This window comes from Lytechinus pictus, chromosome 7 (genome assembly GCF_037042905.1).
Source record: "Lytechinus pictus isolate F3 Inbred chromosome 7, Lp3.0, whole genome shotgun sequence".
Classification (NCBI taxonomy): Eukaryota; Metazoa; Echinodermata; class Echinoidea; order Temnopleuroida; family Toxopneustidae; genus Lytechinus; species Lytechinus pictus.
The window spans coordinates 44,772,268-44,785,678 of record NC_087251.1 but is presented as its reverse complement, the minus strand read 5'-3'; the positions used below and the strand labels follow the sequence as shown (position 1 = coordinate 44,785,678).

The 13,411-nt window shown below is 37.6% G+C and overlaps 1 protein-coding gene across 3 annotated transcripts; it reads right to left on the bottom strand.

Annotated features, from left to right (window-relative positions):
- Positions 1 to 2,286: 2,286 nt before the first annotated feature.
- On the bottom strand, positions 2,287 to 11,847 carry LOC129264347 (TWiK family of potassium channels protein 7-like). 3 transcript variants are annotated; one of them, XM_064102852.1, is made up of 4 exons: positions 11,440 to 11,746; positions 10,456 to 10,513; positions 5,584 to 6,010; positions 2,287 to 5,253 (listed from the first exon to the last, which is right to left on the bottom strand). In XM_064102852.1, exons 3-4 carry the CDS (start codon positions 5,960 to 5,962, stop codon positions 4,496 to 4,498), a joined length of 1,137 nt encoding a protein of 378 aa, XP_063958922.1. In that variant the 5' UTR covers positions 5,963 to 6,010; positions 10,456 to 10,513; positions 11,440 to 11,746; the 3' UTR covers positions 2,287 to 4,495. The 3 variants fall into 3 exon arrangements, with proteins under 3 accessions (XP_063958922.1, XP_063958923.1, XP_054758191.2); XM_064102853.1 differs by having other exon boundaries at positions 10,348 to 10,513; positions 11,440 to 11,531; XM_054902216.2 differs by lacking the exon at positions 10,456 to 10,513 and having other exon boundaries at positions 11,440 to 11,847.
- Positions 11,848 to 13,411: the final 1,564 nt, after the last annotated feature.

Below are 13,411 nucleotides of genomic sequence, written 5' to 3'. Positions count from 1 at the left end.
TCTAATTTTCTCCTCATGGTCAAGTGAAACAATTATTAATTCCTCCCTGAACATGTGGAATTAGCATTGATTACACTATAGTTCAGTCAAGTTGGTCCCTATTGTCAAATTTGTAAAAAAATAAATATTGTATAATTCAAACAATAAAAAACAAAAGAAATAGTGAGTGATGGACATCATCGACTGTCTCATTTGAATGTCACTGAGTTGTGCATATGCACTGTTTTGTGAAATATAAGCGAAACTTTAAAATTTCATAACTTTCTTATTGAATAACATTGTTCTTGATATAGGCCTACATTTCACGTATCTCAACACCATAAAGGGATGGTCCGGGAAGAAAATATTTTTATCTAAATAAATTCAATTCAAATTCACAGAGCAAAATGCTAAAAATTTTATCAAAATCAAAATAACGAAGTTATCAAATTTTAAAGTTTATCAATATTTTGTGAAAACAGTTGTATGCACATCGTCATGAATTTATTTAAATGTTCAAATGTATGAAAAGTATTGCTCCCACATGTCTGTTCAAACTATTTACTTTTAGAAAAGAAATTCACTCACACTGTACAAGAAGTTCCTCACAAAATAAGTTACACTTCCCCAAATGTCATATTGAATCATTCAAACACTCATTTCATTATCAAGCCGTCTCATTATGGAATAGTCTTCAACCTGAATCTCAAAACATAAATTCCCTCTCAATTTTTAAGAAATATTTAAAAGATAACCTTTAAACCCAGTTGCAGCTTTTTTCCAATAGTAGATATCTCCGATGTCAATTTCGATTATTATGTTATATGTACAGACCCTTCGTTCTAATGATGTGCGTAGTTAATAGTTATTTATAGTTTCGTTTATATTTGACTTCAACTATTATGTTCTATCATAATGTATGTACATTTTCTCATGTTAATTCTACTGTGTATAACAAGATATATTGTGATTGTTTTTTTAATATGCAGGACCCCAAGGGAGAGCAATTTTTATGTTGATTGGGTATCCTGTTGAAATATTGTAAATAAATAAATAAATGAATATTCATTAGGTGGGCTGACGATGTCACATCCCCACTTTCCCTTTTCTTATGTTATTACATGAAATAACAAATGTTAAATTTTTTCATACATGTGTAGATTTGTCTCCATTATGATGAAATATGTTGCGGCAATAAATAACTAATGCACTTATTCAGTTTTCAATCCAATTATTTTAGTTCTTGGTAGAAAATATTTAAATAAACCTAATTTCATATGATAAAATACAAAAGAACAAGTTGGGATATGACATCATCAGCCCACCTAATGAATATTAATAAATGCCTATACTGTTTCATCGGAATAATGCAAATCTTTAAAATTCAATAACTTCGTTATTTGTTATCCGATTTTGATAACAATTTTCAGCACTTTGCTTTGTGAATTTTACTCTGCATGATATATATCTCCAGCCTGGACCATCCCTTTAAAGGCAACTTTCTTCTACTCCTAACGCTTTCGCGGCGCTTGGCTGTTTCAGCTGCATTTGATGTTCCCAAAAGAAGAACATCTTTTGGATAATATAGAAATCATATAGAATTGAAAAAGATAACTCCTCAGAATTTGTCTTAAGTCCAGGTATACGCCGACCCAAACCCTTTTGATCATCGTCAAAGAAAGCTGATAAAATAAAATGATATAGCGTTGATCATGTAGATAGAGACTGATAAATATGAGAAATTAATTCTAAAGCCGAATCCGAAATACAATGGGAAATATAACATAAATGAGCAGGGGGCCGGGGGCACTGTGATGATTTGAGAGAAGGCAAACAAGCTAGACCTATATTGGTTCCGTATTCATAGAGGGGAGGTTACACGGCACACATAATACCTCTTCTTTTACTCTTCTTTCTCCTTTCCCAATTTCCCACTATTTATAAGTCTTATAAGGGGGTGATTATATACCCCCTGACCCGTTGAGGCGCTGCCCCTATATGTGTGATCGAGGAATTAGGAAACAAAGTGGGATCGATAGAGGTCGTGACCCGAGTTAAACATCGGTCACATGACGAGAGTCTAATTACCTGGTAAAATAAAATCTTGTAATGTAAACTACTTCATTATTTATATTCTCAATAAGAAAAGCACATTCTACACAGTGTTTGGGTTACACAGAAAACATGGCCTCAACCATGCCAATAGGAAAAGTTTATTATCTCATGCCAACGCAATTATAAAAGCTCCTGTATAGCTTTGGTGCAAATTATTTACAAACATTTAGGTTCGTAAATGATTATACACAATTGTAAAATCCATGTCGTGTTTTCTCCCGGGGTTATCTCCCCAAGCATGATCAGTACGAGACGAAATTTTGCTTAAAAAGTCAACATCATTATAACACTATCAAAACTAATACATAGTAAAAACTTCATAAAATCAGCTTTGATATGAAAACCCTGTCATATAGAAGCCCAAATATTCAAACTCAGATGGTGCTATGGTCTACTTAAAATTATCCGTTCAAGTTATGATCATAAGTCATCGCCTCTTTATGAAATTATTTTGATGAGGTTCCGATATCTTGAGGATAGTGAATGATATTCAATTTACAAAAGCACATCATGTTGAATAAAAATAGTTATGCTAAAAACTGAGGAGAAATTATTTCTTATCGTCTGAATCTTCCCACAGATTCATTCATTTCAACTTCGTGTATTTTTTCTTTGAGCGGTGAGTTTGTCTTTTTTTTTTACGAATAAGTGATATATATCTTTCGACTTTGGTAAAACCAATTTGAAAAGTTAATTAGAAACAGAAGTTATCAATTGCCTAATTGTGTTAAGAGTCTATCTACTTCGTCTCGGTTTCTTTTAATATCCAACATTTACCCAAGAGCAGCATTTCTTAACTGCAGTTTTATGGAAGGAAGCGAAAACACAAACGAATTCTAAAAATATTTTGAAATCCTATGTTGGCACCCTTCAGTCCAATCCTTTACATCTGATCTACGTGGAAATAGAAGTAAGCAACTTCTTCTCTGAAACTAATAACCATGCAAAAATTGTACGTTAAGATAATTCTAAGACTATCTGTTATGAAGCTAATAGCTCTGTTTCTATAATACTAAGCACTAAGTTTAAAAATATCGTTTTACATTCATTGACAAAATACATTGGTTTATAAAAACGGTAAATCGGTAGTGATACATAATTATGATTGAATACATATAATAACAAGACCGGTTAAAGTTATTGCATTACATAATTGCAGTTAGAATATAATTGGACTTACACAAAAATATATATATATTGGAGTAACAATTAATATTTTGTACATAGGCGTATTGCTGATTAGGTATTCATGAAGGCTTAAAGCATCAACAAAAATTATACGTTTCCTTTTCCAATGCCGCCGCATATCTTCCAAGGTTAAAGACATAGTGATAGTGAATATATACATTAAAGTATAAAATGAAGTTCATTTTATATTATATACAGAAGAGCAAAATACACGTATGTACAGTTACGTTAAATGCACTATAAATAGTTATTCACTTCCTTTTCTGATCATATTTTCTTTCCAAGTATATGATCATGTAAAAAATATACAATAACTTTTTTTGATAAAAATGCTAAAAAATACAATTAAGTAAAATACAGTGTCTTAAAAACTTATCGATGTCCCATACGCAATTACGACTATTTTTTTTTAATTGTACAGGCCTACATGACAAATATAACTTTTGTCAATTAACGTTGGGTCCGTTTCATAGAACTTTTTAGATTATAACAATTTTGCAATAACAGTTATAAGAACCATGCATTGAAATCCTTCAATCTGATTGGCTGAAAGTAAATTCATTATTAGAAATTGTGATAAAAAGTCTTTATGAAATGGGATCCTTATCATTACATCTGCCTCTTGTTTTTTTTTAAACAAGTTCACACCTAGTTACCGAAAATGCATATAGCATTTTCATGTATTTGAAAGCAGGATAAAAGAGCATTGTAGATTAAATGCTAGCTTGCTCACGGGCATAGCTGCCGCGGCCGGGGATCGAACCCCGGACATTTTCATGTATAGCCAGGCGCCTTAGACCACTCGGCCACGGCACCTCCACGTATGCCACAGTCACACGAGCGATACCGATTCCAGACCGATCAATTCTATGACGTTATTACCAATGGCATACTATCGGTCGTTTTGGAGTCGGTTTCGTTTTCGTGTGACTGTTTCAATAGGGTGTTTTCGCACCGGGACGCACGACGCATTCAAGAACACTGTAAATGTAAGGAAAACACCCGTCAAAATAATGACAAAGAGCAGTCGGGATGTCTTCTGGAAAACTGGTGAACCGGAACAGCAGTTTCGTCCCGGACTCTGGACAGCGACATAATTTGCAATTAGGACGAAACTGCTGTTTTGATTCGCCAATTTTCGACACGGGCTTCTTGGCTGTTATTTGTTATGAATTCGTTGTGCGTCGTCAGCAAAAACTCGCTATCAAGGTATCTAAATCGACATGCTAGAATAGCGTGCATCCCTCTGCCGAATACGTTCTCTTCTGACTAGTGAATCCAGGAATTCTAGCACCCATGTGGCCACTTTGATGATCTTGCGGTACGCAAGAACGACGCATGTCGCCGTGGTGACCAGACCCATCCAAGCAAAGACAAGCCCTATGGAGCATTCCGGTACAACATCCCCGAAACCGATGGTGGTGATGGAGATGTAGAGGAAATAAATGGACGTAGGGAAAGACCAACCTTCGATGAGGGCAAACATAGGAGCGCTGAGGATGATGTAGCTCCAGAACACGATTGGCGGCAGGAAAATCGGGACGTCGTCCAGCAATGCGTCGTCAGCATCGATGTCCTGTTGATGGTTGTGACCGATCACCTGGATCTGGGGTTCGTCTACGTGGTGGTTCTCAGCTCCATTCGGACTATGCAGGGCGCCCTCTTCCTCAGGGGTAACTTCGATCTCTGTAAGATCTAGCTCCCGGTTGTTCTCCTTTTCTCCATCGGGATCCATCCCACCGCTGCCACCAGCTCCTGGGTCTTGGGAATCGCGCTGACTGCTCTTCTGTCCTTTGTCCTTCCCGCATCTGCAACACATTGCCAGACACTTGTAGTACATTTTCATGATGATTACTGCATACAGGCGACCGAGGTCGGCGAGCAGAAGCATTGTCAGAGGTATCCCGACGCTTGTGTACATGACGCAGATGAAGCCTCCAATGAATGTATGAGGGACAAGATGACCATATCCTGCAATAGATCACAAAATACAAATACAATAATTCACCACCTTTTAACCGAATTTCTGGTATCACAGTTGTGAATGCATGGATATCGATTAATCAAGATGTGGTTTTAATGACTCTGATTTTAATCATTAAGATAATACTGTAAGCAATTAGCCCGCCCGTCTCGGTATAGGGCCTATTACCAATGTATCTTAGACAAATAGCATGAAGAATGTAATCATAATTGATTTCATCGGGACTAAAGATGGGACTCGACCAAGGATCACCATGCACTAGAGGACATGTCATTGTTAAAATAATTATCCAATAGTGATCGGATCGATTTCCTTACCAATTGTCGAGATACTGGTCATGCAAAACAGCATGGAGTTCCCAAAGCTCCACTCCTCTCCGATCACGACTGTCTTGTTATGCTGACCTATCATCACACCATCGCCGTGTTCCGCGGCATAGACCAATCTCTTAAGTCTCTCGAAGACAGCATCTCCGTCGATACTGCTCGTGTCGTTCCCGTAAGCCTGGATGAGCAGGTCTTTGGCCATCTCGAAGTCGTACTCCTCCTCGGCTACGAGTTGGTCGTACCTTGGACCTTCGATCATGGAGAAGACCAGGCCGCCGAAGAGGAGGTAGAAGATGTAGGCGGTGATGAGGATAAGCCGAGGTACGACCCGCTGCAGGGCCCTGCAACAGGTTTTTCCGTTGACAGGCATGTTGTGGAGATTTTGACTATAAAATAAGCCGTCTCTAGAACTTCAAGTCTGTTTTACAAAAGAAAATTCAGTGTGTTAGATAATTATGTTTTCATCTATGTTTACATATATATATATAATGACTATACGAAACTACAGTTACTGAAAAGTGCTCAACTACATGTACATATAGGATCTTCATGTAGTATAGTAATAGGGTGGAGCGAGTTGCTTAGATTTTAGTTGTACAGACTGTTTCCCCCTGAGGGTTCATCAGCAACTAAATAAAATTTAATGTTTAACTAAAGTACAGTTAAAGAGAACAATAACTCTAGTGCAGTCAAGCAAACAAACAAAAGACACAATGTAAGGGGGATAAATAACTACAGTGAACAGATAATAGCTATTCTTTAAACTGGGGTAATGTTGGGGTGGAGTGGGTTTGACACATAAGGGGGGGGGGGGTGTTCTATGGTTAACCATAACCTGAAAGTAAAAATTTCTTCTTGTGTTTACAAGTTGAAATGAGATCTGTTCTTGAGTTTATCATTGCTGCTTTCTTGGCCGTGATTATGTGGTACTTCTCCCACAGACACAGGTTGTACTTTAGTTCAACATTAAATTTGATTTAGTTGCTGATGAACCCTCAGGGGGAAACAGTCTGTACAACTAAAATCTAAGCAACTCGCTCCGACCTATTACTATACTATATATATATATATATATATATATATATATGCTTATATATACTGTATATAACGATATTACATTTCGCGTGTTGGACATAGATGAGATAAAAGAGGCAAAGAGGTAATGCATTGTACTAGTTCCAACAGAGTTTATTTCCAAGTCCAAATTTTCGACGTAAATCCCACGTCTTCTTCAGGGATACAATAAAGCTCACCATATATATATATATAGAGAGAGAGAGAGAGAGAGCCTATATGCCCCAGAGGCTACAGATTTGCCCTTCGTCTCCCAAGAGTCAAAGAGTTCTCACCATCTCTCTTCATCTCTCCAATTAACCCTCTCCCCAAGCTGACATCATTCCCTAATTCTTCAACACTCAATTGGGTCTCTATTTTTGTTTCCTTTCTCTTCCTCATTTTTATCCCTTTTTTCACTGATTTAAAACCATAGGGGTGCTCGCCTCCATGCCACCCCCCCCCCCTCCTAGGCGTAGCGCTACCCCTTATTTATTTACTTATTTTGGCTGTAGTCGGAAATGCTTTTACTCTTACGGAAAACATAGGACAAATCAAATTGAAACGTCATGCACGTATGCCTATATCTGCTGATCATCCGGTGTCGTATACCGATCAGGGTACGTTGGTAATGATCAAATAAAAGTAGTTTTGACAATCAGACGAAATTAATGATGACAATTAACGTTACCTCACCAAGCCAGTGTTTGCACATATATTATTTTATAATCAGACTTTCTGCACATTATTATGTCTTCACAATTGTTGAACACGCAATCAAAATTAGGCTCTTTTGGCTTTCAAAATGAATATACCAACACACACGATATATCAATTGCGATATCATCAAGACTTGATGATGGTAAATGCAGACAAGATGTCATTGTCTCATCCAGTCCCTGTAGTTGCTATGGGAACACAATGCAGTGCCATAATCAATATCGCGATCGCATGCACGAGATTGAATTGATATTCATGAATACATCATTGGTTCCCTTCGGCCAGTTTTAGTGCAGTTGAAGTATACTAGCAAACATAATAGTAACCTACATGTATTACATATTGGTATGTATTTTCTTTTAAATAATGCATATGCCAGGTGCGGGGGCGGATCCATCCTTCGCCAATAGGGGGGTGGGTTGCCCGGAATTTTTTTTCAGCCATATTTTCCACGATCGGCCGCTCGAAGATGATTTTTGGTTTCTTTGAAGGGGGTAGTCCTAATAGTCACTTCTTAGTTTTATTCTTATAAATCAACATAAATATATAATATAATCATTATTTATATAATGCGAGCGCGAAGCGCGAGCTCAATATTTTTGGGAAATTTGATGTCTTTTTCCTAAAATTTGAACATTCTGGGCAATGTTTGTTATTTTGAAAAGATGTGTATGCAATTAAATAATTACTACGAACGCGAAGCGCGAGCAGAAATGAACCGATAAAAAAGGTACCTGTTAAAGACTGCTTGGAGTTAGCCATGAAGACGTTAAATACTTTAAAATTAAAATAATGCGAGCGCGAAGCGCGAGCTGAAATTTTTTGACATTTTTACCTACAAAATGGAAATTCTCAGCACTTTTGTAACTTAAACAGAATAGGTATAAACAATTGATGCGAGCGGAAAATTTCGAGATTTAGAACTACTGAACGAGACACTCTATTCATGTTTGTAAATCATGAAAAGGATGAGTAATTGGGGATCTTCCTTACATTAATAATGCGAGCGCAAAGTGCGAGCAGAAAATTTTTATATGTATACATATTAAAGTGGTCGAAAAGGTACCTGTTAAAGACTGCTTGCACTTAGCCATGAAGACGCTACGTATTTTAACAATCAAATAATGCGAATGCTAAGCGCGAGCTGAAACATTTTGACAATTCTACATAAAGAATGGAAAAATTTTAATCAATTTTTGTAATCGTGAACAGGATAGCTATAAAACTAAACAATTCATGTGAGCGCGAAGCGCAAGCGGAAAAATCGAGATATATAGACCTAAAAACGGGACACTCTATTCATGTTTTGTAAATCATGAAAAGAATGAGTAATAAGGGATCTTCATACCTTGATAATGCAAGCACAAAGCGCGTGCAGAAATTTTTTGATATTGTGATCTGAAACTGGATAATGATTTAAATAGTTTAAACTATTTGATATTCCGACTGAAAAAAAGGGTCAATTTCTGCTCTATATGTCAAGCATTTTGTAGGAAAATTGTGAGGTGGATATGGATCGCACTTAATAAAGAGCTGATACGTTCCATTATTATTACTTTGAGTTTTTACATATATGACCGGGACATCCTTAGGACATGTCATCATATGAAAATAATGACTATCTTCCTATTCCTCTTACTAAGCGCGAGATAAAACAAAAGGGACAATTTAATTTCTAAATTAATATCTTACTCATTAATGGCTAATGAGGGCTCGAAATCTGATGATATTATGGCCTGAAAACTGGACATTTCAAGCACTTTTGTAATTATAAGGATGCATCAGTTAATATATTTTAAGCATTAATGCGAGCGCAAATCGCGAGCCAAATTTTTTGATAAACTGTCAATAAATGGGGATTTTAAGTAGTTTGTTGTATAATCAATATTGAAACATACCTCTCCAATCAAAATGCGAGCGCAGCGCTAGCTGATACGTTTTGACAATCAGACCTGAAAAGGGATATTTTGAAAACTTTACGGAATACACGAAAATAATAGGTACCTGATAAATCAAAATTTGCGAGTGCGCAGCGCGAGCAGAATATTCAGACCATAAAACTAACATTTTAACAGAGTACTTTAAAAAAATCAATTTGTAAATCACACAAAATAATGAAAGTTCGATTTCCGAGGTGAAATATGTTTTGTATATTGACTTCCAATCTTGATATTTAAACTCCATATTGAACAAGATATGAAAATGACCTATCAGGCATTGCGAGCGCGAAGCGCGAGCGAAAATTTTATATAGTGACATGAAAGATTATTTTTATTTTCCAAGTCTTTCCTTCATCTTATTTTATTCACTCGTTTTCCCCCTCTTCTTTTTTCTCTCCTCATTTCCCTCCTTTTTAATCTTTTTTTCTTTCTTTCCTTTTTTTCTTCTTTTTTGCTCCGCCAATAAGGGGGGGGGGGCGGGCCCCTCGGCCCCCTGGATCCGCCTTTGGCCAGGTGTACCGGAAGTGAGTTTCGGTGGGGGGGGGCATCATCTTATCGGCTTTGGGTGGCATCAGCCGTGTCCCTCCGCTTTTGGCGCCCTTGCCGGAATTTATCTCCTTTAAAAAAAAAGAGCATTGCAGGTTGATCATTGCTCAAATCTATATATTTACATTAGAGGGGCAAAATATATATATATTCCTCTATACCCCCCCCCCACTTCATTTTCCTGAAGATGGAAGACAGCGCTTTATCATTAATGCCAAAAGGATTATGTCTCTATTGAAATTAATCAATAATATTCGTGAATATTTATAGTTTACTCATTACATTGCGGACCGTCAACTACCGTTGAGGGTTGTGCCATCCATTTATACATAACTATACGTGCATGGGTATATCCATTTGTAAAATTTCCTTCATAAGAATTTTTAAAAGGGCACAGTATTGCTCAAATACATCAGACGGTTTGTCCTTATAAAGAAAAAAGTAGAAATAATGTAGAACTCGCATGACTGTGCATGTTACTGGGCTTCAATCTTACTTCATGGAAAATCTCGCAAACACAACGTATCTCTCCCTCTGAAATGCCACAACTCCAAATCCATCTGTTTGTTAAATGGGGTGGTTTTGGTATAAATGATAAACATACCACTTTTTGTGTAAATAATAAACAGGTCTGGCCTTCCTCTGATCGTCGTCTTTTGTCCCTATATACGAGAACAGAGTTATGTAACATCATTGAACAGACCGGAGGTTTTCTATTCAAATCTGGCAAACTATTAGGATTTCATACAACTTTTTTGTTTGTTTACCCTTGACCAGAAATGGTTAATAGTGGGCCTACCATGAATGAAAGAGGGTAAAATAAATAGAGAGAGGGAGAGAGGCCCGGGGCCGGGGGAGAGAGAGAGAGGGGGGGGGGGGGAAGAGAGAGAGAGAGGGGGGGCGGGGGTATGGTGAGCGGATATAGGGAACGTTATAGGGCAGTACTGTGTGAGAGAGAGAGAGGGGGGGGGGGGAGAGATACGTAGACAGAAATATAGAATGAGCTAGATCGAGAGATCAAGAAGAAGCAGGATATTGTGTGTACGTCTAAAATAATAAAAGCGTATAGTGGTCCTGAGAATTTGGTAATCATTAAGTAATTACAGAAATCCTGGATAAAATATCATCGATGTTACATTAAGTTATAAACATGCATCCACTTTATTTTTGTTCAGCTAGGCTAAGGCCGGTATTTATTGAAGCAAAATATTCGGGGGGAATATATCAATCAGAGTTTTCATATATCATCCGATGAAAGATATTTCGTTTTCGATATATTATATATTTACAGGGCGCATTGGTAACATGACTGATACATTTATTTGGACGAGTTTGACGGTTACATACAAATAAAACACGAAGCATTATTTTTACAATTTTCATTAACATGCATATCACGTACCCTAGCTGTCCCCCTATAGGTGGACCGCCATGCAGGCCTCCTAAATGGGTTAATAATCCGGGGTAATATACTAAACATATAGTGTATTCTGAACATGTCTACTGTATCATTCATTTGGATTTTTTCTTTAAAATAAGTGAATACAAGGAATTGAAAAGTAAGTTTATAAAGATGGATTATACTCACGGAAAGTTGTTGCGAAATCAGCTATCGCTGGCACCTGGCACGATGTACTACAACGGTTGATGTAACTGCATGGGTGAAAACACCCCATGCAATGCAATGGCGTCCAAACAATAACAGATTCCCTACACGGGGGGCAAGTCTTCCCCTCTTCTATTGTCATGGGAGGGGTACGCATTCAAGAGAGAAAGTCTTGCTTTGAATACGAAACAAGGCACTCACAAATTCTCTTAATTCTCCTGACCTTAGAATCTTTTCATTTCGGCGACCCCGATCCGCTTGAACAGGTTGAATAAAAATACCAAATTGGGCCCTCACAGCACGTACATCATTGTGAATTTCTGGCAAATTTACTTAAGTTTACGGCGATTTATTTAAAAAGGATAATGAGAGAGTGGGAAGGGGAAATATGAGAAACGGAAAAAAAGTGAGCAAACAGCTAGGCAAAGGGAGGGAGCGTTAAGCGAAAATGTATTTCTTTTTCTTCAAAGGAGGGAGGGAGATCGAGACGACAGAGAAGATATGAGGAAATGATTCAAGCAAAGGGAGAGAGTGGCGAGTATCGAAGGGAGGCACTAAAAGTACCTATATTATGTATTCTATAGGGGGCATCACGGGTCAATTACTTTCAGGGGGCGCAAACAAGGCAACGTTTTTTTTTAATGTAGGAAAAAAGGGAATGAAAAAACCCCAGAGAATGTTAATCATATGAAAAATATTGCGAAAATATGAAGGGGCGCGATTTCAGTGATAGTCTGTATCCCTGTATGCAGTAAAACTAATGGAAGGGACGCAATTTTCGCACTTGCTCCGGGACCTGATTCTCTAAGATAATTATGTCACTGATGATTTATAGAGAGGAAGAGAAGGGAATGAAGATGGAAACGTGGAGGGATCGAGGGCACGTGTAGATGGGAGGGGCTTAGATTAGTGATGTTGGCAGCCAAGCTATAGTGCCATCGCCAAAAGAAAAAAAAGAGAAAAGGGTGACATATGCCATTATTTTATTAATACGAAGTCAAATTCTATCATAAAAATTAGATTTTTATTTTCAAAAGCCAGGTATCATGATTTTATTGCGCGATCCTGAATTTATTGAAGTTTGCCCTTTAATGTGCCCATCATCGTAAAAAATATTCAAGTAATTAATTTTTATGATTATATTTTTTCTGGGGAGCTACAGTTATGCTACTGGGAGGAGAGAGAAATACAAATGAGAAAGAGGGGAGAGAGAGGGGGAGGGGGAGAGGGGGAGGGGGGAGAGGGGAGGGGGGAGAGAGGGGGAGGGGGGAGAGGGGGAGGGGGAGAGGGGGTGGAGTGCGCTCAAAAATGAGGAAGGAAAATGGTTAGTAGTTTAGGTTGATAGAGGGTACATAGTTCACACAAGTCTGAGGTGCATTTCATAAAAAGTCTTGTCAGATATTATTTACCCGACAAAGTCGTTTTTCTAAAAGTTCTAAAAAGTTCCAAAAGGAACGGCATTTCTTAGCCAAACGAATCGATCGAGCAAAGTTGTCAGCTGACTCAGGTCTTACCATGGCCCTGGGAAGCGGTGGTGCTGAAGCACCCCCTAAAATTTCCTTGGGGGTGCTGTCATTCTCCATATGCAGCACCCCCAAGTATTCTGGAAGATGTGTACAAATTGACAAATTATAACTCAAATTATCTTCATTTGTTGTGAAAACCCCTTTCATTTTTAATTTCTCGTGATAAATTTGACCTCCATTAAATTAAAATTGTTCCCACGGCCCTGTCCTGTCAGATAACAGTGAAACGGTCCCCAGAGGCCTATTAATATATCAGAGAAAATCTCATAAACGATTCCCCGATTATATTCAGAAAAATCTCTGTACACGCATAACTATATTGAAAATCTATTTTGTTTGACAGAGTGAGCTTTGAATACGAATGGAATATGGTGGGAATTAAAAATTAGAGTCAACCTTTCCAATCTTCTGGGGTCATGTTTGCTTAT

What these genes read in the sequence shown, in the direction of transcription:
- LOC129264347 (XM_054902216.2), bottom strand. Translation starts at nt 5,962, where the DNA reads ATGCCTGTCAACGGAAAAACCTGTTGCAGGGCCCTGCAGCGGGTCGTA. An exon ending in GACCAGTATCTCGACAATTG is followed by an intron (nt 5,254 to 5,583) that starts GTAAGGAAATCG and finishes GATCTATTGCAG; the next exon opens with GATATGGTCATCTTGTCCCT.